The sequence below is a fragment of the Sardina pilchardus genome, chromosome 13 (assembly GCF_963854185.1).
Source record: "Sardina pilchardus chromosome 13, fSarPil1.1, whole genome shotgun sequence".
Lineage (NCBI taxonomy): Eukaryota > Metazoa > Chordata > Actinopteri > Clupeiformes > Clupeidae > Sardina > Sardina pilchardus.
Window position 1 is genome coordinate 10,599,110 of NC_085006.1, and position 24,171 is coordinate 10,623,280.

At 42.3% G+C, this 24,171-nt stretch overlaps 4 protein-coding genes across 8 annotated transcripts in view; 2 read left to right on the plus strand and 2 right to left on the minus strand.

Moving 5' to 3' along the window:
- The window catches only part of LOC134099059 (unconventional myosin-Ic-like), a 44,603-nt gene extending 43,191 nt beyond the window's left edge, over window positions 1-1,412 (minus strand). For both annotated transcript variants that reach the window (XM_062551751.1, XM_062551750.1), the window contains exon 1: window positions 1,177-1,412. In XM_062551751.1, coding sequence (XP_062407735.1) covers window positions 1,177-1,266 — 90 coding nt within the window. In that variant the 5' untranslated portion in view covers window positions 1,267-1,412. The remainder of the gene's footprint in view (window positions 1-1,176) is intronic.
- A 2,685-nt stretch (window positions 1,413-4,097) lies between these two features.
- On the plus strand, window positions 4,098-6,993 carry LOC134100242 (uncharacterized). Of its 2 annotated transcripts, XM_062553345.1 has the most exons (7): window positions 4,098-4,187; window positions 4,419-4,563; window positions 5,025-5,126; window positions 5,231-5,321; window positions 5,425-5,543; window positions 6,310-6,473; window positions 6,672-6,993. In XM_062553345.1, exons 1-7 carry the CDS (start codon window positions 4,153-4,155, stop codon window positions 6,802-6,804), a joined length of 789 nt encoding a protein of 262 aa, XP_062409329.1. In that variant the 5' UTR covers window positions 4,098-4,152; the 3' UTR covers window positions 6,805-6,993. The 2 variants fall into 2 exon arrangements, with proteins under 2 accessions (XP_062409329.1, XP_062409328.1); XM_062553344.1 differs by lacking the exons at window positions 4,098-4,187; window positions 4,419-4,563 and having other exon boundaries at window positions 4,678-5,126.
- LOC134100243 (14-3-3 protein epsilon) lies at window positions 6,994-13,403 on the minus strand. Of its 2 annotated transcripts, XM_062553347.1 has the most exons (7): window positions 13,192-13,403; window positions 11,385-11,584; window positions 11,118-11,224; window positions 10,810-11,016; window positions 10,525-10,661; window positions 9,992-10,038; window positions 6,994-8,165 (listed from the first exon to the last, which is right to left on the minus strand). In XM_062553347.1, the coding sequence occupies exons 1-6, from the start codon at window positions 13,253-13,255 to the stop codon at window positions 10,031-10,033; spliced, it is 723 nt and encodes a 240-aa protein (XP_062409331.1). In that variant the 5' UTR covers window positions 13,256-13,403; the 3' UTR covers window positions 6,994-8,165; window positions 9,992-10,030. The 2 variants fall into 2 exon arrangements, with proteins under 2 accessions (XP_062409331.1, XP_062409330.1); XM_062553346.1 differs by lacking the exon at window positions 9,992-10,038.
- On the plus strand, window positions 11,976-23,271 carry ndc80 (NDC80 kinetochore complex component). Of its 2 annotated transcripts, none has more exons than XM_062553343.1 (17): window positions 11,976-12,022; window positions 15,771-15,866; window positions 16,028-16,108; window positions 16,307-16,430; window positions 17,581-17,753; window positions 17,962-18,064; window positions 18,278-18,367; window positions 18,460-18,553; window positions 18,818-18,918; window positions 19,130-19,274; window positions 20,893-21,098; window positions 21,543-21,695; window positions 21,780-21,869; window positions 22,002-22,094; window positions 22,209-22,339; window positions 22,624-22,726; window positions 22,823-23,271. In XM_062553343.1, the coding sequence occupies exons 2-17, from the start codon at window positions 15,778-15,780 to the stop codon at window positions 22,976-22,978; spliced, it is 1,932 nt and encodes a 643-aa protein (XP_062409327.1). In that variant the 5' UTR covers window positions 11,976-12,022; window positions 15,771-15,777; the 3' UTR covers window positions 22,979-23,271. The 2 variants fall into 2 exon arrangements, with proteins under 2 accessions (XP_062409327.1, XP_062409326.1); XM_062553342.1 differs by lacking the exon at window positions 11,976-12,022 and adding an exon at window positions 15,372-15,447.
- Window positions 23,272-24,171: the final 900 nt, after the last annotated feature.

Here is a 24,171-nt window from a genome sequence, read left to right on the forward strand (position 1 = left end):
ATTTGTACATTGCTTCCAGTGGTAGCCTATCTAATGTCTTATATTGCTCCTTCCCTTCTACAATGTAAAAACCCCTCTGTATCCAAGATATCTCCATGGTAGATGGCTCCATGGAAACTCCCAAACAACAAAACTGTCTATTAAAACATGCTGCAGTTCTTTTTAGTCATTTGCCATCTGGCTCCCGTGCTTGAATAACACTTTTTACAAACTATCTGAAAAATGCCTCATACAGAAGAGGATCTTCAGTACTCTGCCATACCACAGATATGAAGGTAGGTTGCCGTAAACAATATTTTGGATGCTATGTATCTCTGTGACGTTTCCTAAAGTTCAGCACTATCTGTGTTATTTTGACTTGCTGGATCAGGGAAAGCCCACATCCTGCATTCCTTAGATTGTGTTATTAGTACACTCTGGCACCTACCTCGATGCCATTTGTCTCCCTCATACCTAGTATGAGGAAATCATAGAAAGGGTTCGATGCACTGTACATATAAAAACGTACGTTTTATGCTGCCTGGCTTCACAGAATATCATACTTTTGCTTTTAATCTCTTCAGGCAACATCACGTTGCCATTCACATGGTCCTCATCCATACAGCCAACATTAAAGATCCACTGTGCACTCACCACCTGGGGCTAACCAGCCTGATCAAGTCAAATGGGAGTGGAATTGATTTATCCCCCCCTGCCGGGAGCAGAGCACATGGGCAGGCCATCTCTACATCACAGCCCATGCAACGTCAATTGCCTACATCTTGACATCTTGGTTAAATTAACACAATGTAAGAATTCACCCTTACGCCAACTTTCATCGTACTGAGTGCTAAGGAGTTACCAAATAGGTCTGTAACCAACGAAAAAGGGCCTGCTTTACCCACAACATAACAAAATACCAGGAGTTCTGCGTATGCATCAACAGCATCAGAGACTCCATTATTCTTCTCGTAAGTCAGCATGGCACTAACATGAGTTGTTAAGGTAAAAGATGAGCTACATTGCGTCGCTTTAATCAACACACCCATTTTTGTTTCACACAGAGCTTAGAGCTCATCAATAGATAGGCCTCTCTGTGTTGCCACCTCAACAGGCAGATGCAGAACCTTTATAAAACAAAACTGGCATATTAATGCATCTGCGATATTCTAGGCACAGAGTAATGAGTGAGCTGACCTTGCAATTGTGGCAGTAGCTCTCCCCATTTTTTCCTGGAGACAGGATGATCTCCCCCGTGGGGATCAGCTGGATCTTCAGCTCCATCATGTTGACTGTGTGTCGGCTGCCGTCCCTGTTCTTCCACCCCGGCTGTTAGTCACTTTGGGGAAAAGCCCGCACGTGCACCTCAGTGGATCCTGTGTGTTCAAATGGGCAGAGGGAGAAAGTTGGCCGGCCGCGAGAGCAGAACGGAGGACAATGAAACACTCGTAAAAGAAGCGAGGATCACAGCTGCAGGCTGTCCAGTAAAACCAGAGGAAGAGTGAGTGTTGGGGAGTGAAAGAGAGCAAGGGGGAGAGAGAGAGAGAGAGAGAGAGAGAGAGAGGAGGAGAGTAAGGAGGTGTTACCTGTTGCTGAGCAGGCGGCGTTTGCGCGTTTCCTCCGAAGCTCGGGGACATGGAGAGGGTCAGGGTCTCTTCCCACTGCCAGGCCGGCCTCCGCAGAGTAATTGATGTCTCGCCTCGGCCCCGGGCCCCCATCTGACTCGTGAGCGTGCACGCGCTCTCTCTCTCTCTCTCTTTCTCTCTCTCTCTCTCTGGCTCTCGCCCGTCAGCGCTTCCTCCAAGATTCAGCATCCTGTCTTGCACATTCCCATGGTAAACACCGGAGGAACTGCGCTTCCCCTGGATGTGCAGTAGGGGAGGCATGCATAGTCCTCCCCTCATGCTCCTTCACATCTTTAACAAAAACACAAAAACAAATAGCCACCACTTCTCCCCACAGGCAGGACTAAATGTTTACATTGGACGTCTGTCCGGACTGCGGGGCTGTGGGGGGGCTTATGTCACTCATTCAGGCTGCATGTTTGACGGACATATGTGAGAACAAATGTGGGCGCAACCTTTGCTGACCCCTAAAATTTGACTCTGAAAAGCCTGACCTTCAACATTCTTCAGGATTGATGGCAGCGTCAAAAAACATAATGAAATGAATATATATATATATATATATATATATATATGTGTGTGTGTGTGTGTGTGTGTGTGTGTGTGTATTTTTTTTTCATCTATTGAATATGTATTATATATGATATATCTGTGGTTAGGATCAAAACGGCTTACTCTGCCGTTTTGTGATTTCCTCTTTTTTTTAGCTGATTTGTTTGTCATATTCTGGAAATGGAGAGGTTGTGGTCATTCTCTCTGAAAAGCCTGTGGTTTTGGGGTTAATTGGTTACTAGCCAAGTGTGAAATGGTTTGTGTGTCGTGTTGTGTTGTGACTTTCAGATGGCCATTATTCCGTCTCTGTTCCTCATAGACCTGCATTATGTAATAGTCAACTTTGATGTGAGAGCATCCTCCAGTTGACCAAAGCTGGCCACTCGAGTCGCTCTCTCCACTTTTGCATGGGCTTCAATGCACTGCCACTACTGACCCAGGTGTTTTTTTTGCTCTTGCATAAGGTACAGTGTGTCCTGTCCTTGCCTAGAATATATGGGATGAATAGCTACGAAGAATAGTTTGTCTCCTGTGTGTTGTACTATCTGTGGCAGTCGGTGATGGGTGTGCCTAGGGTGTGTGGACTTGGAAAAGGGAGGAAGTGACAGCGACACACATCCTCTGACCTGTGACACGTGTTTGAGAATTGGCCATTTTCTGGGCATCAACAGGAAATGGTGGCCTTGGTGTCCAAGAGCAACAGGTCTTCTGACAGACTAAGCGTGACTATAAGTGTGTAAAACACAAACTGGATGGGAATAATGCCATTTGGATACATGAGGGTACATTTGCTCTCATTGGGTCAATGTCCAAGTTCAAATTGATAGGATTTACAGCTCAAATGATAAGAATAACTGATAAGCAACAAAAGGCAAGATAAAAACCAAGTAGCTATGGGTCAGAAATCAAACAGAAAAACCTTATCGCCAGGGGTGAAGGCCCAAGAGCAGACTTCCTCATGGTCTATCTTAGAATAGCCCAGTCTGTGACTCAGACAAACACACAGACACTCACATACATACTGTACACATTCTTCAGACAAGCCTCAGGACTCACGCTGCTTTTCACTTATCCTTCAGCTCACTGAATGTCTTGAGTGTCAAAGAACTACATATACGGCAAAATACAAAATGCTGTCTCAAAATGAGCAGACTGAAATCGAGACTAGTTGTTGAGACAGCTGTGCCGCAAAAAGCAGCGTGCGCTTGCATGATGACCACCACCCAAGGCTTCTGGGCCGGCTGGACAGGGTGTGGGTACCACTTGTCCCACCGGCGACTGAGAGGCAGCGCTGAACTGACATCCTGTTTGTGAGAGAGCTCAGCTGGAGAGAGAGCTATTAGGGCAGAGTAGACAGGGTAGGCAGGATCGCAGAGTTGGCTGGAGGTGAGGGGTATAATGGCAGAGACCAGAAAGCTCCAAAGGACAGTCGATCAGAGTCAGGCTGCTAAGATGGGGCTGAGCCCTGGGAGAGCGATCTGTGTCTATTCTTAGCAGCTGAAAAGGAAGTCAGTAATATTTTACTGCCATTCAAGTTCCTCCATCTGATTCTGTGTACCAGGCAGGCCCCTCCAAACCCAGAATTCCACGGTATGTTCCAAAGGAAGGAAGGACTTCTTGTGTTACTTGAGCATCTGTCGAGTCCAAGTGCTTCATAAGTAATAAAGGAATGCATTGGATGGAAACTAAATAAACACATACCTGGGCACTTAACCATCACTAAAGGGAAATTGCATAACTGTCTTTTGGAAACTTTGCAGTAAACCAAACTTACTTAGTAGCCTATCTGACTGAAGTAAGGCACAACTGAAGTGTCTAATATTTATTTGACTATATTGCCCTCTTCTGGTGGTGGGGACTGAGGGCACATGCTCCCCCCAAACTAAGGGGATCACATTACCGGTAGTTTGATTCAAATGTTGACTTTGTATTTACATGCAGGGTTGAAAAGGATGAAAGTTTAAGTCAACCGAGTACATACCGCTTCGTTGCCAGGATGCCAAGGAAAATCAAAAAACAGAAAGTGAAAAGGTGAATATGCTTTATGGGTGAACATTATGTTTAAGACATAATTTACCTTCAGTTTCCAATAAAATATTCCCGTATTTGAATTGTGATGCTCATGCAACAAGCAATACAGAGTATTGGTATAGTAGAATAAACAGTATTAGTATAACAAGACACAACTACTGTAAATCATTGCATGGAACCTCTATTAATAATTAACAAACCATCATCAGTGCACTCCCTTTTATCTTGCAGGCACAGGACTGATAGACAAGACAAAGTGAAAGAGACGACACAGACGAAAAAGAAAAAGAAGAGTAGGAAGGAAGGATGGAGTGACAGAAAGGAAGACAAACAAGCAAAGCGTCCAACCACAAGTCCTCTGGTGTACGACCCCGAGGTCAGCTCTCACTTACATCTGCTTTCTCTTGTTTCTATTCTGAACCACTCATCTGGCTTGGTTATGGAAAGATTATGTGAGTATTTTTAAACCCTGAGAGAAACTATTCTCTGAGCCAAAATAGACAAAAAGATAGATACAAATCCCCCAGCCAGCTCCATGAAACATCCTCATTGTTCTATCATGAATGATTCATAGTTTTTTTTATTATGACTTCAAAATTAGATTATTTTTTTTGGTTGACAAATCGCCTTTATACACAATTCTATAAGCACATAGTATACATAGTGTACATTTACATTGAAGCATTTTGCGAACAATTTCATGCAAAGACAAACAATACAGATGAGGTGTATAACCTTAAGTTTCCAGCAGTGCTGCTTGGGAATCAAAAGGTCGTGTCTCACATACCTACCATAAGCACAGCAGGACTGGGAGCTCTGATATCTTGTGTGTTCCAGGTTGTTTTGCAGGAACTGCTCCTTCGCCACCCCAGCAAACCTCCAGATGGGGAAGAGTCGCTGGAGGAACTCCGCTCTCAGCTGTTTGAGAGACAGAAAGCGGTAAGATCTCTACCAAATCCCTTCACATAACCAGGCCACTCAAATCACACAAACGCCAAACAGCCATGAACACAAAAACAGTCTTGTTTATATTATTGCACTAGTATGCCAAGCACCAATCAATCAAGATAAGAACCTGCCTATCCAAGGGGATATGTCGTTTTGAGCTTCCAATGGACTTGCAAGAGTTGGAGGGTATGCCTGATATAAATGTGTATGCATGTGTTAGGTATTTGTATTCAGCATTTATTTGGCTGCAAAGATGAGTTCTTCTACTTTACTCTCACTCCTGTCTAAGTTCTCTCCCCAAAGACCTACCTCAGGAAATACTGCTGCGTGTGTCAACGGAGGAGAAATGCCTACCTGAAAGTCTTCACAAAGTTTGACAGCAAACAGAAAATGGTCCTCTCTTTTAAGGTGAATTATTTGAAAGCACACATGCACATGCCCACACACACACACACACACACACACACACACTTCATGCACACAAGCAAACACACGCACGCACACGCACGCACGCACGCACACACAGGTTCTCCACCTTTTATGGCAGGTGACCCAAATGTGTGTGATGTCACAAAACATTGGTGGCCCCAATCATTCACATGTTGCAAGGAAGTGTAGGCTATCATCCTGATGAGAGCAGGTACTTTGATTTTCCCCAAATGTTCTTACTTGCCTGGTTGTTTTGTACACTTGTCTCAAACATTGATCAAGCATAATTCTGTCAATCAAACGTCATGCAGGCTGTCTAACTTTATTTTTACCCAGCTAGATTGTAATGAAGGATCAGTTACTTAACTTGGATAGGGTTTATAATATGTTTTTGATTTAGTCTATATTTTATGTAATGCACTGGTAATGCAATGGTAAGATACATCTCAGTCGACCCCATTTGAATTTCTGCTGACCCCACACAGGGTCCCGACCCAAGAGTTGGGAAATCATGCTTTAGGGTATCGCCATAGTATCCCTTCTCTCTTATTGTAAACTTGACCTATGGAAGCAGTGCACAGCAGCATGTAACAAAAATGAAGGGCACACACAAGTGCACCTGCACACACATTTGAACTTGATCAAACATTTCAAGCAGGACATTGTTTTCTTGAATTGTTTAACACTGATTGAGTGACCAAGGGGAGAACATCTAGTTAATTCCCACAAACACACCTCTCCATAGGACATGGAACACGCGCTGAAGGACTTGTACTTGGGGAGCATAGACTCGGAACAGTTCCAGAGGCTGATGGATTTATGTGATGTAAACATACAAACAGAAATTGACTGTGAACTCTTCTGTTCAATCTGTGCCCTCTCTGAGAGAATGCTATATGCTGACTTTGCGTAAGTAGCATGAAACTAACTCAACCTTTGCTGAAATGATTCTGATCAGGATTACGAATGAAATACTTACACAAATCTCAGTATGCAGACAGTAAATTTAAAGTCTTGACACATGGACATTGTGTAAGTTGTTCACATATCACTGATAGCTTACCAATGGTATTCCTCACCTTGTTCCATCTGCTTCATCTTGGTCAGAATGGACGACATGGAAGAGGCCGAAACCAGACAGAAAGAGCTGCTGGAGGAAGCGGACTTCTGCCGTCTGCTGGCAAAGCTCCATGGTTATAACATCACGTCGGCACTGACCAGACTGCTCCTGGAGCTTTGACTTGGAACTGATGCTGTTGGCTGTGTTTACCTCAGTTATTCACATGCTAAGCAATGTCGACAATATATTCCTACATTTAATCTAATTCTTCCCGGGACGTGTGCTTATGTCAATAACACATTTTTCGATTCAGGACTATAGTGTCAGTATTATTAAGCATTTAAGAGATGACGCATCAAACATTTCACGTAAGGTTTTTCATTTTTATTTTTAAGTTTAAATGTTAATTCCATGCTGTGTCTCAGTAAGAACAATACAGATTCTATATCTGTGGCTCCAGTCAGATATCCAGTAGTACAAATTAGCTTCAAGTTAAACATGAAAAAGAGGAGAAAGATAGAAAGAAAAAGAGAATTCGCTATATAAATGAGGTGGGGGACAGAGGGGAAGAAAAAAGACTTGTCTATCCTCATGCAGGTTTAAAATCAATCATCTTGGTGCTAAATCATTCCCAACAGCCAATGGACTTTTTTTTTTCTCTGAGACTTAAAAGCAACAAGGCCCCATTTCCTTTTTTTTCTCTTTTTTTTGTTTGAGCTGATAGCAGCCATTATCTGAACTCAGCATTTCTGCGTGATACAGTATTTAGCACAACGTACAGTCCAGAACACGGCAAAACACTACTACATGACTTCTACGGTATAAATGTTAAGCATTTGCTCCACATGGATATCAAGAATTTTGCCAACTTCCTCTGAGTGACTTTGTTTTACCACAGAAAGAGCACTTTGTTCAGACTTGCCCTTTTAAAGGTTTTATGATTCTTTTTAAAGTTGCATCTGATGTTTGCACTATCACAGACATATTACAGCTCCCACAACTAATGATAGTAGACATAAGTAATAAAAGTTAATCTTCTTTAATATTACATTAAGAAAAAAAAAAAAAAATCAAAATAAAACAAAAACGAAACAAAAAAAAAACATATCCAGCAACCGATAAAAACGTTGAGGAAAAGCAAATAAAAAAATTGTACCAGAAATAAAGAAAGAGGGAAAACGGGGAATCCTAAGTCTGACAAGTCTGTTTTTTTTATTTATTTCGGTGAGTGATATTCTGTGTTGAATAATGGGGTGAAATACCAAAAAAAAAAAAAAAAACAAACAAAAAAATCTTGAAAGAAAAAAAAGGGGGTAGGTGGCAACAGTGAGGGGCCCTGGAGGCATTTGAGCTGTGGAGGAGTACCACTCGAGGGTGGGCTCTGTGTCTCCCTTCTGTGACACTGAGGGGGAACTGGGGAAGGGAGGGTGGGTGGGTGGGTAGGAGTAGGTAGGTGGGTGGGTGGAGTCTAACATTGGCTGTGATTTCTCACTGAGTCTCATCCTCCACATCTTGCAGCGCTTCTTTGTTCTGTTCCTCTCCTATTGACAGCAGGAGCAAACAAACAAAAAAACATGTCCCAATTAGCCAGGTAAAATAAAAGCACAGTAAAATAAGAGTGTGATCAGAACAACTGATATATACACAGTTGATATAAAAACATAAATTACTAAAAGCGCTCCTTTTCGATGTCCCCATGCTCAAAAGTAACAAAAAACAGTGACAATCTTCAAGTGATGAAGACTTGCATGTCTTCTCAGTTTTCCATGTGGCACACTTGCAATCAGAACATGCTTCGTCAACACACATTTCCACCTGATCCCCATGCAAACCAATGGGTATCCAATGCCAAGGATAGCAAATACGCATCAACATTGACACAGACGAGTTTCACTCACAAGTAAACACTTGTCATTCCTAATGGTAGCCAACTACATCTTGGTTCCTGTTCAACATCACACTGACTGTGTCCAAAAGCAGGTACTAAAAACTAAGTTATCCATACATCAGTGAGCGATTAATTGTATTTGTGATAATATCGTGATACAATCAAACACGATTTTCTATCCATTAAGACAGCAATTACACTCTGATCACGCATGGCTCTTGCACGTGCAATATGCCAAACCATAGTTGCCTTCTTCAAAGTGCAGCAGAGAAAGGTAGGCTACTTTGGTTGAAAATAAATCTTTTCATTACCTTTCGCTGGATTATTGCCATGTCCCTGGTTTCTAGTTCCTTTGCTTACTCCCCTATGCTGCAAGTCTCACTGGTAACTTTGTTAACTATTAAAAATTCATGACTGTTTAGGCTGCACAGCCACTCACTGCAACTGTTGCTGGTAAGTTTATCCAACTGACTACTGACTAGAGAGTGAACTTAATTCGCACTGCGGTAATGATACTTGAGTGAACACTGAGCTGAAGGGTCATTCGGTCGAGTTGCAAGATTGTTCTGACTCACGGTGTGCAGGTCACTCTGTTGTCTGTGAGAGACAAGGATACACCCTGACTGTGTCAGGTTTCTGCCGCTGCATGTGACTAACCAAAAAGACTATATCTACATAAAACAGTAATAAATTAGAAACAGAATGTAGCAGTCACACTAAAGTCACATATCAATACAAGTGTCATAACATAAACTGTTATTTCCTGGAGGCAAGGCCTATGTTCAATTTAGGCTATCTAATATTGTGTTGGTCATACTATAGAATGATTTATTGCCGTCTCTGCTGAATAATCCAGAAGATAAACAGTTTAAAAAATAATCGCATATTCAACTTCAACAGTAACATTATTTTCCAAAATCGTGCAGCCCTAGTCCATCTACTTTCAAAAGGAAATTAGAAGACAGGCTACAGTTTCTCAAGTCAGGCCTCCTAGTGCCACCAACAGAACTGACATGAAGACAGTTGTTGATGGAGGCGTTACGTTAACATGCAGAATACAGCCAGTCACCATTAACAAAACCCAAATTTCAAATCTGAATAATACCCACAACCTGTGAGTGTAACCAAGCCAGTCTCTACAGCTGTAAACATGAACGATTCAAGTGACAACAAACTAGAGGTCAACAAGCTACAAGCGAAAGGATTTGTGATTAAGTGAGAGGGCAGAATATTCAATGGGGGAGCGTAAGCGTACAGTGCACACTCTTACAAATACAGGACATAGATCTGGCGTGTCCTTAGATCATGAGCGGGTCAGTACATGTGCGTGCAGCATGTGAGAGAAAAACGCAAAAACTCTACCTGGGCCAGCCGGTATGTGTACACAGTGCAACACAAAACTACTGGGTCAGTGGGTGGATGTGCATAGTGGGTTAGTGTATAAAAAGAGCAAGCCAGGCAACACAGGAGAGAACTTACAAAATACAGTTTTATAGGGAATGAGCATTTTAATTCCCCTTAGGAATCTACATGGTGGAGATGAAAAGAGGAGAGATGAGTCCTAACAGTCACAGTTTACCAAGTTAAGAGTTAGAGCTTAGAGCTTAGAAACAGACTAGATATGGGCGTGGAGAACAGGAAGAATTCACATACAGGCGTTACCACTATATTGCTCCCAGAGTGCCTAAATCAGCTAGGTGGAGCGCCAGTATTATATTTTAAAGCCGCTGACAGCTTGATGTACATGTTTCTAATTTTCTATGTTACTATAGCTTTTGGTGTTTGCAATTAGACTCCATCAGCTGACCAAAAAGGAAACACTGCATGGCTTTTGCATGAATATAAAAACAGAGATATGATCTGCTGCAAAAAAAAGCTAGGGCTGTTTCCTGAAGGGTAGAGAAGGCCATTAAGCAATGGCTTCTTTCTGCCATAAAAGGTAAAGTGCAAAACCAGCTTTTATTTCAGTTAGGTGTCTTATGTCAGTGGGTTCTGGGAGCTCTCATACATACCATCTCCCTGCATGTCTGAAGTCCATAGTGTCAGGTTGTCACGTAACAACTGCATAATGAGTGTGGAATCCTTGTAACTCTCTTCACTCAATGTGTCCAATTCTGCAATAGCATCATCAAATGCTGCTTTTGCCAACCTGAAAAGGCACTGACAATTAATCCACCAATTTATCACCCACAGAACCAGTCAGCTATGTCCCTTTATTTGAATTTGTGACATTTGCCAACACTAAAATGAATCTGGACAGTCAGTATTGGTAAAACATTCAATGAGGAATTACCCACCTGCATGCCCGGTCTGGAGAGTTCAGGATTTCATAGTAAAATACAGAGAAGTTAAGTGCAAGACCCAGACGAATTGGATGGGTGGGTGGCAGTTCAGTCATAGCTATGTCACTAGCAGCTTTGTAAGCTACTAAACTGTTTTCTGCTGCCTCCTTCCTGTCGTTTCCTGTTGCAAACTCTGCCAGATACCGGTGATAGTCACCTTTCCTGAAAAGACAGAACAGGAGTTAAGGTGTGACTCTCCATTCAATGGAAATAGTACTTAAAATAATACATTTCTGAAGGAAGAGGGAAGCTGTAAGGCATACATTTTGTAGTAGAAGACCTTGGACTCCCCTGAACTGGATGCTGGAATGAGGTACTTCTCCAACACGTCCAGGATGTCATTACAGATTGATTTTAGCTCATTTTCAACCTTCCAACAGAGATAATGTACAGACATGAGAATAACGAAAAGAGAGAAATACTAGTAGTTTTTCAGTGCTTTACGGCACTAAAACATCACATTCACCCTGACAGGAATATGTTTATTAGAGTGTTTGAGTTTCCAGCTCACTCAATGCCTTTTATCTTACCGTTTGCCTGTACTCCCGGATCATTTTCAATTTGACTTCCCCGCCTTTACTCTCCTCCTTCTGCTCAATACTACTGATTATCCTCCAGGACGCTCTCCTTGCCCCAATGACATTCTTGTAGGCCACTGATAGAAGATTTCGCTCCTCAACTGTTAGCTCCACCTCCATCCCAGCTACATTCTTCATTGACTCAACCATTTCTAAAACAAAAACAAATCATATGGCTACATAAACAACACAATAGAATGCATGTGCAATACTGTAAAAATGTCACATCAATTACATAGCTACATGTGCGTCAAGACATATTTCAGATTACTTATTCATTCATTAATGGCAATTTAAAATCAATACATATCAGGAGAGAAAAAATGACTTTGTAGTTTCTTATCATACCATCTGAGAGATACTTGAGAAATTAATTTTAACAGAGTTCTAGAACTAGTGTTGTTCATTTTCTGATTGTGTGCTGGGGTTGCTTGACTAACATTGGAGATCCCTTACGTCAAATATAAGACCTGCTAGGCAAATGAGCACAGTGCACAGCACACACCCTTATTAGCAGACAGTTTCATGGCATGACCTGGAAGATAACCTACCACTTATTGGGTTGCAGCAGCATACCAAGGGAAAACATGGTTAGCGAATTCCTGCTGATCTGACTTATTGTGCACGCACTACATCTAACTAATAGTTACTAACAATACAAAATTCGAAAATAACGGTCAACTACTCAGTAATTATTTTGAAAATTCTATTAAACGTTAGACGGCTTGAGATAGCTGCTGCTAACATTACAGTACATTTCACAAAGCTAGCTATCTGGATGGGATTTTTCTTAACGTTACTTTAGGAGTTAGATGACATGTAACGTTAATCTGTGGTGCTAATATTGGCCATGACAGCTCGCTAATGCAACTAATTTGTTATTACAAACTCTGGAACCCCAACAGATGTTAACGTTAACAGCACTGACACAGTTAACGTTAGCTGGCTATTTAGCCAGGTATCCATTAACTAACAGATACAGTAGTACTAACCCCTAATGTTTACGTTATGGTCATTGTTTGCCGTTGCCCAACTTAGGTTAACCTGTGATATGACCAGTCATCTCTACATTAACGTTAACTGTTAACATTATGTTACTAGGTCGAGGCAGCAGACTGGCTTTAACGTTAACATTAATGTCCCACTGAGCTAGCTACTGCCATCTAGCTAGTTAACTTATCGCGCTAGCTGGCTAATGCGTTCAGCCACCACGATAGGATTTAGCCATGAAGGCGGACGCTCACAATGAATTTAACGCTAGCAGAAAAATAAATCAGTGGAGTTACAGACTATTGCTACAGATGGTTTTAGTTTGACGTGTACGACACAAATGATTGGTAAACACTGATGCCTTGTTCGTACATGACGAGTGAATTCTCCGGATTCACAGTCAGTGAGGGAATCCTTGGACGTACCTATGCTAACAAGCTAATATTCTCCGCCATTTTGTCTCTCTAGAATCTCCATCTTTAAACCTCAGTTGCTCATCAAGCATTTGACACTCCCCGCTAGAGGGAGGGTGAGTGGGAAACACTGAATGAAAGTAAAATCACCCCACTAATGTCTCGTATCTACTTGAATGATAAATGTAATGACACTCTCATTTCACATCACACGAATAGCTTGTTGTCAAGCTAACTAGCACACAATGCTAGGTCTAAGTTTGATTGCTAACATTAGCGGGCTGGTTCATCCACTGTAACGTTAGCTAACGTTAGCTTCTTCGCTTGATTGTAACGTTAAGCATAACGTAACTTACCATCGTATCTCTCTGCCTGTTCGGCAAGTTTGGCCTGATAAACTAACTCCTCTCGATCACCCATGTCGGTATGTTGCTAAAGTGGCGTTGATAAGTAGAGAATTTGAGCAGTTGAATAGCGATGTTTGACACTACTAGCCAGCAGGTCCAGCTAAAGCAGTGATAGCAACTGGAGCGGTGTTCCCACTCCACCGGTAAAACGAGAATAAAGATGGCGCTAGACTTCCATCCGGGAATCTACACACCAGACTGACCACACCACGCTTCAGTTTAGAGATGAACTGGATCAATACATATTTTTCATTGATAGACAATTAATGTAAATTTCTGAATTACAAAATGACAAAGTCAGTGACAGATGAGGTCTGAATTGCATGTTACAATTTAACAACTAAATTGTTGAGGCCTAGCAGCTACCACTAGAACCCTCACATTTCAGTAGGTGAAGTCTTTTTTGAGGATGACTTAAATCAAGTCTCTCATACTGGAGAAAAAACCCAGCTTGCTGGTAGCTGGTTTCAGCTGGTATTTGCTGCTTTTCTTCCAGCTCTTGCTGGTCTTTGCTGGTGTAGTTGGTTGGGCCACCAGGTGGACATGCTGGCATGACCAGAGCCCGTCTACGGGGAAGTCATGCTGGTGTGACCAGCCTGTATGTGGGATACATGATGCTGACCAGCCTGCCAAGCTTGACAATGTTGATGTAAGATGATCATGCTGGTTTGCAAGAATGACCAACACAAGCTGGCATGGCCAGTTAAACCAGCAACACCAGCTAAACTGACCATCTTGAGGTGGTACGACAAGCGAAACCAGCTGAATTATGAAACCTGGGTAATCCAACTGAGGACATGTTTTGCAAGAGTTTTGCTGGTCTAGCTGGTCAACCATCACAGGGTGGTCAAACAAGCTGGTCAACCAGCAAACTACCTTATGCTGGTCAGGCTGTGGGTTTTTTTCCAGCAGGGAAGCCATTTCTTGATAATTTAATTTAGTAGCCTAAATGTTGCCTGTCTGCACCAAATCTGCAAGTCTGAATGGTAGCCTAAGGTCTGCATGGACTAGGGAAAATTCTACAGCAATTCTATCATTTCAACATTGGCCTTAACCAACCTACAGCATTTTGTCTACTTTCCCAAGGATGCAGTTAAAGATGCTATCATCTTCTTCAACAAGCCCTCTCATCCAGATTAAGCTACACTGAGAGGATCATGCTCGGTTTCTCTAGTGAATACAACAGATCTCCAAAATAATCTGGTAGACACCACAATAAGCGACCCTGGGGTATCTTGAAAGGTACTATTTAAAACTGTCATTGTTTTATTTTTTATTATTGTGCAATCAACAACAGCAGCATTTTACATATAGGCCTATCTCATGTCCATTACAACAAGAGCAGCCAATCATCTAGATTCTCAGGTAGCTGTGGAGTTGTCCATGATTGTCGAGAGTGCAGGGAACTGGTTGACCACTTTGTGCATTATGTGAACAACTGCCTCCTATAGTGTGGCCAAGATGCAGGAGATGGAGTCTTAAGTGGACAACCACTTAAGAGGTAGAGGGGAGGTAAACTGGGTGTCCAACTTGACAGGCTGGAATGAGGGTGAAAGGATACTGAAATGCATGGTTTAGGTTTTTTGGTGCTTGTCCATCAAAGGCCCTATATGAACCTCAGGACATGGCATCATGAATTGAATTATACCTGATTTGAATCAAAAGCTGCAACTGCTAGACAACAATTGGGTCATATTGCCCAGCACAATGATTAAAAAATGTCGGGGGAAAAAAACTTCTACCATGGTCCTCTCAGTCCCCTGATCTAAACAAACAAACAAACAAAACGAATGACAGAGGAGAATGTAGGATATGAAGAATCTGGATAATCTGAGGAGATGAGGAGCAACTTCTTTCTCAACCCCCCTCCACATTTAGATGGTTGAAATGGTGAGAACGTAGTATATAGGCCACAGGTCGACTGTATGTTTTATTAGCAAAGGAAATGTACAAATTATTAAATGCAGTGCAAGTCATAGAAACGTGACAGGACTCAGGAGCATGGCCCTGCAGCATTGCTCAAAAATTATGTTTTCAGCTTTTCACCAGCTCAGTTCACTGGGGGTCATTATACTCCGGACCAGAAGGTGGCGATAGTACCCCTCTATACAAAACCTCGCCCCTAAGAACGAACAAGTGTTGTGTTGTTCGCGGACATTTTTGAATTTCTGGCTGACGTTAGAAGAAGTCGTTTTCATCTGTCTGGTATTGAAATTTCAATCAATTTTCATAATACACTTGAAAACTACCATGACAATGTAATGGGGGAGAAAAAAGTTTAGGCATGTCGTAAAATATGTGTGAGAATCGTTTGTGTCGCCTCCCATCCTTGCTAAGTTATCAATAACAACATAAACGTTAGCTGAAAGCTAGCACGTAGCACTGGCTATGAGTCTTACTAACGTTGTATGATACGTTTGCTTGACTGTTTTCAGATAACACCGTATTCATTTGTCGGAGGATACCTGAAATGCTATGTCAATCATTTGATGGTGACTTATTTGAGCTTTTTTTGTCATCTCCCACAGTGCTAAGATGAACCGACGTACTGGTAATAGATATTCAGAGCTGCCACTTCGTGTGGCAGGGAATAGAACGAGTATGGTCAGCGCTACCCCTCAGAGGTAACACGTTAATGAAGGGTTTGATTAACGTGATAGTTAAAGGCACTTGCACGTATTGGTTTTGATCTTAAGTGTAAATAACATGACTTGTGTGCTATGACTCCTGTCTGGCGTTTTGTTTATACGTGTCTTACTTTGTCTTGTTTTACTGTCTTTCGTAGCAAAGACCTCTTTGGTAAATTAAGCAGTGCAAAAGGACAAGCATCTGGAACATCAGAACGAAGAACAAGCTATTTCGGAATGTGAGTGTCTACAAAGAGTTTTTCGACAGACGTGGCCAGTTTCTTTTAAATAATAATAATTCGACACTTCTCGTTCCTTCTCTATGGTAGATCACCTTACCTGTCTTCAGTTGAGATGCATATCTAAATGTTATTGCAATATATGAATAACTGCCCATGTCTTTGCCAAGCATCAGTCAATATACCTTTTCTCCTCAGTGCAACCTCAGGAAACCAACGAAACAGCTTCTTTGGGGCCTATGGAGGTTCTGAGAAGATCAAAGATCCCCGCCCCTTACACGACAAGGCTTTTATTCAGCAGTGCATCAAACAGCTTTGTGAGGTGTGTTAAATAATCTCAATTATGTTTGTGTGTTAACTCTGTTTAACATCAACCTACTAGGGACTTAAGATCAAAATGATTTGGATATTGCTGGCTTAAATTAAACTGTGAATACTCAGTCAGTGGATGTTGGGGCAGCCGTGGTGTACTGGTTAGCGCATCGGGCTTGTAACCGGAGGGTTGCTGGTTCGATCCCCGACCAGTCCACCACGGCTGAAGTGCCCTTGAGCAAGGCACCTAACCCCTCACTGCTCCCTGAGCGCCGCTGGTTGGGCAGGCAGCTCACTGCTCTGGGTTGTGTGATTCACCTCACTGTGTGTTCACTGTGTGCTGTGTGTTCACTAATTTGGTTAAATTGGGTTAAATGTAGAGAACTGAATTTCCCTCACGGGATCAAAAAAGTATATATTCTTTCTTTCTTCTTTGTCTTTCAATTCCCTGTGCCCAGTGTTACTTTGTGGTGCTCCAGTTGTCTTTGTCAATGGTTATTATGGTTCGTCTTTGTCAAATGTCATAGTTATGGTTCCCAACCAGAAGTCTACTGAAATGAATATTTATAGTACATTTTGATTGCTGAGAAAATATGAAAAGGTTTGCAAGGAAACCTGTTATATGTAGTGTAAACACAAGAGGGCGCATTTGGACAAATATCGGCTACATTGCAAGCTGTATGCTTGGAAGCTCATACTAGTAAGAACCGCCAACACTGCGCCTTACCAGCTCTTAGATTATATAAAGTTGAATCTAATCTAAACATACTAAGAGCCGCTAGGTGTCAAAGGGGGCCCAGTAAATCTGTGAAACCGACATATTGCTCTTTCTATAGCGGTTATGTTGTCTAATGTCTATGTAATAAGATCAGGTTGGTGCCATGTTCAAATCCACCGTTATTGGCTTGGTCAAATGGTAGGTTATAGTGCAAAAGCATTATGTCATAATTCTAATGAAATTAAAACATATACTCTATATGTTGTGTTATAATGAAAACATTGTGATCTCATTTCTACAATTATAATACTTAAGTTCTCATATTAGTGGTGACCGACATTAAGTGTTTCATTGTAACTCATTTAAGCCTCTATGCATATTGAAGTCATGTTTATGAACTACTATATAGAATACATTTGATCTCCTCCTCGTTCTCTTGCAGTTTCTGTCAGATAATTCTTTCCCTGGGACCATCACTGTCAAGTCACTCCAGTCACCCTCCACAAAGGAGTTCCTGAAGATTTTTGAATTCACCTGTAGTCTTCTAGACCCCACCTTCCAGATGCCTAATGCCAAAGTTGAAGAAGAAGTACCAAGAATCTTCAGAGACTTGGGGTAATTTCTTTTTTCCCCGATGTACCATCTTATGTTATAGATCAAATGTAGTTGTAGACATTCTACCGCTGCTCTATCCTTCTTCCCATGCTGTTTCCACCTGGTAGTCGCAAATGATTAAGGAAATATGTGCTCTCTGAATGGTTGGATATTAAAACAGATAATGTGCACTTCTTTTTGTGTAATGTGTACTTGTGTTTGTTTATAGGTACCCTTTTGCACTCTCCAAAAGCTCCATGTACTCAGTTGGAGCCCCGCATACATGGCCACAGGTCCTGGGGGCGCTTGTTTGGCTAATGGACTCTGCCAGGGTAAGCCCACCGACTAATCTGATAATAATCAGCACTAGTCTAATATGGGAACTGAACCTGCAGACCACCCCTGTAGGTCCAAACCAGTTCTTGGACAATGTGTTTAAATGTCTACACTTGAGCAAGTTGTTTGAGGTTTTTATTACGCTGTTCCTGATTGTGGCCCTTGCCCCGTGCTTGTTCTGACTGCACCACTTACCCTCTCTTTTCCAGCTCTTCAGTTGCTTGCGAGAGCAGGACCTCCTCTTCTCCGACTTTGCAGACGACAACACAGACATAGAGGAAGGAGTCGAGTACAACAAGGTACACCATGCTTTCAAGTTCCTGAAATCTCCCTGGTTGCGTTTTCACCTGGACACATATATTTTTCTGACTTGGCCTTCTGTCGTTCTTAGCTCTTCATGGACTACTCCTGTGAGAGCTACAACAAGTTCATGCAGGGAGCGGACATGTTCGATGAGGAGGATGCCGATTACCTGAACGCGCTGAGTAAGCATTTTGTGTCTGATGTGGCTTATTTCGTAATAAATAAAAACAAAATGATAAAAACGTTGTTGTTAGTAGTACGTCTTCTCCCTCAATCTTTGTATGACTTGGTTCTTGATTTGATTACGGGCACAGGTTCAGGCATTATTCTTAGTGTAAGGTCTGTACCCTGTCTGTACTGGATGGTGGATTCAGTGCTTGTGAGCTTTGGTATTATTCCACCATGGTTGGCTCAGTGCACTCTCATAGTGTTCTGTCTGTCTTCAGAGAGGCTTTACAATGTGGATGAGGAGCACCTGGAGTCTCAGTGGCAGAGGTACCAGGCCCTGGCAGAGGAGGTGGAGAGACTGGAGAAGGAAAGTCACAAGGTCAGATGAGGTCACTGGATGTGTAAAATGCTTACATTATTTATTTTTTCTCCTTAATCTGCATGGCATCTACAGTGTATGCATGTTTTGTAAGCCTTACGTCTGTAGCTAAATGCATGTACTTACGTTTAAGCAAATTTGAAGAAGCCTTCTGTGATTAACATTCTGCAAGTGGACCTCACAATTTTTGTTTCTTTTTGTTGTGCGATAGGATCCTCTCATGAACAAACGCACTCAGAAACTCCACATGCAGACAGATCTGCAGAAGCTTCGAGAGTACCGGGACAATCTGGAAGCTTTTAAATCCAATCAAGTCAACAAGGCTGCCAGTCTGGTTGAAGAAGTTCAGGCTACAAGTGAGTGTTCTCTCACTGTCATGAATACTGACAACAGTATTACTGGATATTGCCATTCCTCTTCCTTTCATTCCTCTGCAGTTTCTTGTAAAGGCATGTTGACATTGCAGGATTAGTTCAGAGGTGCTTGCACTGGCTTGGGAAATTATGGAATTCTGAAATACTGCTTTCCAGACCTGGGAAAGTCAGGAAATTTGTGCAAAAAGTCTGGAAGTATTGCTTATCGTAGTCCATACAAAAAATGTAAATGCACAAAAATATCAAGGATCAAAATCCCTAACAAAAGGAAACACATAACTATAAGGCTGGGATTATACTTGCCGTTAGACCAAGCGTAAGCGTATGCGTCCGTGTGCGACCTGCTGTGTCCTGTGTACAGACTCGCTGCAGCATTACGCACCTTACTGGAGGTCTTCACCAGGGGGAGACTAGTAGCCTAATATCAGATGTGGATGTGGCCATGTGCCATTGTTTACTTTCATGATTGCCCCCAGCTTTGATGTCGATAATGCATCTTGCAGTCACTTTGTTTTGGCAATGATCGCCCCCTACTTTCTTGTCAGTATTGCATCTCGCGGACGCGTCGTGTTCGCTTGCGACGACGTGCACGACCGACGCACCAAACGACCGCAAAATACGCGAGGCAGCCATGATGCGTACACGAACGCGTTGTCTACAGCAAGTCTAAACGTGCCTTAAAAAGTAGCGTCCTGAAGGACCATTGTGAAAAATAAGAAAAAAAGAGAGATGGAGAGGTTCAATTCCCTCATGAAAGTCTTTGTGACATCTTACTATAGAGAGGTCCCCAGACCAATTTCACTCCTTTATTCTAGTTCAATGAAATCTAAACAATATTCAACACTACAGTATATATAACGACCAAATGGAAGAACAAGTTAGGTGAGGAAATCCCAGTCGAGACCTGGTATGAAATGTGGAAATGCCATCAGACCACCACACACAGAGCCGCTACATCATCACCCCCCTAATTAGAAGTAAACAACTTTCAACTTCCGCAATCATGCTGGAGACAATGTGGCGATATGGCACCAAACCATACACACATTTTTGGCGCAGTAAGAATATACAGCCTTTTATGTGCGAGGCACATGCTGTTTCATGTGAGATCTTGGGGTGTGCAATTCCTTTTTCATGTATGGTCCTATATCTTGAAACACTTAGAAGAGAGTGTGTCCAAGGATGACCCGTGTCTATTCTTCTTGCAGTGAGTAAGAAGACCATCACTAAGAATTGGCTGAACGCAAACATGCCAAAATGTAAACAATGGTTGTCTATTATTGAGAAAATCCAAGGGATGGAAAGGTTAACATACAAATAAAGATTGAAAGAAACTGGGGAAAGTGGCTACAAAAGATGAGTGGGGTATTTACATGGGAGCTCATGGATACGCCCCCAGAGTGTAGTGTTGTAGCTGACTGGCTGCATTACCTGTTGACTGTAGCAACGAGCTAGGTAAAACCGTTTTTTTTTGTTTTGTTTTTTCGTACTGACACTACTTGGAGATCTATGTGAAAACTCGTCAGATAGGTCCGTTAGCAAGTTAACCATGTGAATCTGCCTGAGTGAGTTCATCTCTCTCCTCTGCACACTCCCACAGCCCTGCAGCGCGACAGTCTGAAACAGGAACAGGCCCGGCTTCAGAACATCCTGCAGAACCAGAAGTTCACGCCGGCTGACATCGAGCGGATCAACCGGGAGCGCAATGAGCTCCAGCAGACGCTGGACAGCCTGAGCCGCAGCCTGGAGGAGACGCAGCAGCAGCTGTGGGCCGAGGAGATCTCGGTGGCCAAGGCCAAGGAGGAGGTGAGGGAGAGTATTGTAGACACAGTAATGTGGCAAATAAATAGTACTAGAAAAGCACTGAGAGAGCGCAAACCTCCGCCAAGGGAAAACATAACCGCCTCCTGGATCCAAACGGTGATACGGATCACTCCCAGAATTTAATCGTTTCTTCCTTGGGTCATTTAATTTCAGATCTCCCTGAAAATTGAATCCAAATCCATCCTTTTATAAGTATATAACTTTTTGAGTTATCTTGTGAACAGACAAACAAACCCCGATGAAAACTTAACCTCCTTTGCGGAGGTAATAGTAGTGCAATACAATTATATAGATGTTTTAGAATTTGGATATTAGAAAATATAAAATATAGTAGGGGTTAGAGGGGGGGAAATGGTCTGCTCAGTCCTGCTGTGCAGCAGTCTGGATGAAGTATTGTTTTTGCTGACTTCTGTTTGAAATCCTCAGGCTGAGAAGGAGCTGGCCGAGTACCACAAGCTCGCCCGTAAACTGAAACTCATTCCCCAGTCGGCCACTAACGCCTGCGGACATGACTTTGAGATCAGAAGCCTACGGGATTACAGCACGGCGGCCATGACGGAATACAAAGCACAGATTCAGGTACAGCACTTCTCCTCAGTGTTGAGAGTGCTCAGAGATGGATGGATGTGTGTGTAACTTGTTGTGATTTCTTTTGCTTCACAGAATCCGCTTAGAAACATGATAACAGATGTAGAGGATGAGTTCAATAAGCTGACCAATAAGAAACTGAGCCTGCAAGAGTCTTTGGAGCAGGTATGTCACCGTCCAAAGTCACCCACTGAGACGTGCAGGTCTAGAAACCCAGTCGTTATCTTACATGTCATCATAGCTGGAGATTGCTAACTTTAATTTGCACTTAAGATGTTTCATTCTATCCTGCTGTAGGTGAAGTCCAACATATCCGACAAATCGAACGACGTGAAGCAGTTGAAGGAACAGATCAGGAGACTGGACGAGCAGCTGGAGCTTGATGTACAGGCAAGTGGTGTCATCTGACCCCCCTGTGCACACCGGACACTGAGATCCTGGACAACCTGGTCAGTAATGTCTTTGAGGAGGTTGTGAAATATGTGTGTGTGTGTGTGTGTGTAGGACATGGCGGGTGAGGAAGAGAGGTGGGCAGCGGATATCGACTCGGCAGAAAGTCACAAGAAGCTTCTCGAGAAGAAGGTGATGGATGGATACGACGAGGCCATGGAGCAGCTTAAAGCAGCGCAGCAACAGTCAGTACACAAACATTTACTTATTCTAACTGGGGAGCTACACCAGGCGTTCTGTTCACCACATGTAAAATCCATTTTAGAAGAACTGGTCTATTTTTTTTCCAAATGTATGCCCCATTGTCGCGTCTGGTGTAGCTACTTCCATTGATTATAGTGATTATTAATTGCTACAGCATACGCGAATGGAACGTTTCAGTTACGCGTCTGGTGTAGCAGCTCCCCTGTAACACCTTACACAGTGCATAAGGCCTGAGTTTGAAGTGTTTGTTTTCCCTATCTCTCAGGTATCACCTTGTCCTGCAAGAGACCAAGGAGGAGAGACGCACCGTCTCGAGCAATCTGGCCAGCGTGTTAGGGGTAGCAGTAAATCACTTGGACATCATAGAGGTAGGTCCCAAATTCTCACATTATTGTTGACATGGAAGCGGTCTTGCAGCAGTAATGTGAAGTGATTAATAATTGTGTATATTATCACTTCTGTAGAAAAACATCAGTGACCAGGCAAAAAGACTTGACCGGTTACACAAGGAGGTCCTGCAGCAGGATGAAGTGGATCTAAAACAGATGAAGGCGATGGTGGCCAACTACATAGCGAAGGCCAACTCGTTCTGCAGCAAGACGAGCAGATCTGACACATGAAGACTATGGCGGCCAACATTAAAGCGAAGGCCAACTCTGGTAAAGACATTCCCATTTGCGTTTAGAAGGGCTTGTGTGTATAGTTGACTTCTCAAGAGAAGATAACCCATGGACAGGATATCATTCTAGGCTACATGTATTATTTTGTTACTAAAAGGCAAATATTTGTTTGTTTGTTTTTCATTTGTAATGATTTACGTAATGTCATGTTTTTGTATTGGATTGTGTTTGTATTGCTAAGTACTGATCATTTCATAGGTATTCCACTTATAATTGAATAAATTGATGACTCAGTAAAACCAGTATGAATCATACTGATTTATATTGAAGGGACTTGAACCACATTTTAATAGAAATACAAAATTTATTCACAAATAGCTAACAATATTGGCAACGCTACATAACAAATTATTTCAACTTTTAGAAAAAAAAGTGCCACTCATGAATGAGGCCAGAGTGGTCTCCAATTTAAGAGTTAACACATCAAGGTGCTATATTTTTCCAGTATTAAGTGCTTGTTACAGACGATATCGGCCAAGGCATCAATCATATTAGGAACAGAAAAGGCGATGGCATTATTTTTTCTAAATGTGGAATGTTAAAAGCAATGTATCCAACTTTTCTTATCCTGACTTAAAATGAAAGGGTAGGATTGAACTCATAGTTTCTGTTTTCTAAACCTACTGATGACCTTATGAAAAGTATTTTCCTCTCCTCACTACAACTCGTCTCAGTTTCTGCTGCTGAACTCTGGGACATTAGTGCTCTTTATTTGTGTCCATTCTGGGTTTTCTGCTTGGCCAGCAGGAGGTCCATGTATGCGCCCTCAATCAGGTCCTCCTTCTTCACCCCCAGCTCCTCCATCAATTTGTGAGCGATGGAGACGCCCTCCTCCGTGCTCTGGCCTTCTTTCATCACCACCTTCACAGGCACAGGGAAATCAACATGACTCAAACATGCAGGGCCAAAAGTCAAACACTTACATTTAGACATTACATCATTTTGAATGGAAATATTTTTTTCCCCCTGAGCATTTAAAAATAAACTGAAAAACCTCTTCCTTGCTAAAATGAAGACCAAACACTAAACTGGACCAATGTGACGTTAACACAAATGGTATACTTCTGCATGGGTTCAAGGAGATGGCAACAAACCTCCAGCTCCATAAAGTGGCCAAGGCCCTCAACGGTGTC

What these genes read in the sequence shown, in the direction of transcription:
- ndc80 (XM_062553343.1), top strand. Translation starts at nt 15,778, where the DNA reads ATGAACCGACGTACTGGTAATAGATATTCAGAGCTGCCACTTCGTGTG. An exon ending in CGATTACCTGAACGCGCTGA is followed by an intron (nt 18,554 to 18,817) that starts GTAAGCATTTTG and finishes GTCTGTCTTCAG; the next exon opens with AGAGGCTTTACAATGTGGAT. An exon ending in AATACAAAGCACAGATTCAG is followed by an intron (nt 21,696 to 21,779) that starts GTACAGCACTTC and finishes TTTGCTTCACAG; the next exon opens with AATCCGCTTAGAAACATGAT.
- LOC134100243 (XM_062553346.1), bottom strand. Translation starts at nt 13,255, where the DNA reads ATGGGTGATCGAGAGGAGTTAGTTTATCAGGCCAAACTTGCCGAACAG. An exon ending in AAGGTCTTCTACTACAAAAT is followed by an intron (nt 11,017 to 11,117) that starts GTATGCCTTACA and finishes CTGTCTTTTCAG; the next exon opens with GAAAGGTGACTATCACCGGT. An exon ending in TTCAGACATGCAGGGAGATG is followed by an intron (nt 8,166 to 10,524) that starts GTATGTATGAGA and finishes TGCTGTCAATAG; the next exon opens with GAGAGGAACAGAACAAAGAA.
- LOC134100242 (XM_062553344.1), top strand. Translation starts at nt 4,773, where the DNA reads ATGACTTCAAAATTAGATTATTTTTTTTGGTTGACAAATCGCCTTTAT. An exon ending in TGTTTGAGAGACAGAAAGCG is followed by an intron (nt 5,127 to 5,230) that starts GTAAGATCTCTA and finishes TTATTGCACTAG; the next exon opens with TATGCCAAGCACCAATCAAT. An exon ending in GGACTTGCAAGAGTTGGAGG is followed by an intron (nt 5,322 to 5,424) that starts GTATGCCTGATA and finishes CTCCTGTCTAAG; the next exon opens with TTCTCTCCCCAAAGACCTAC.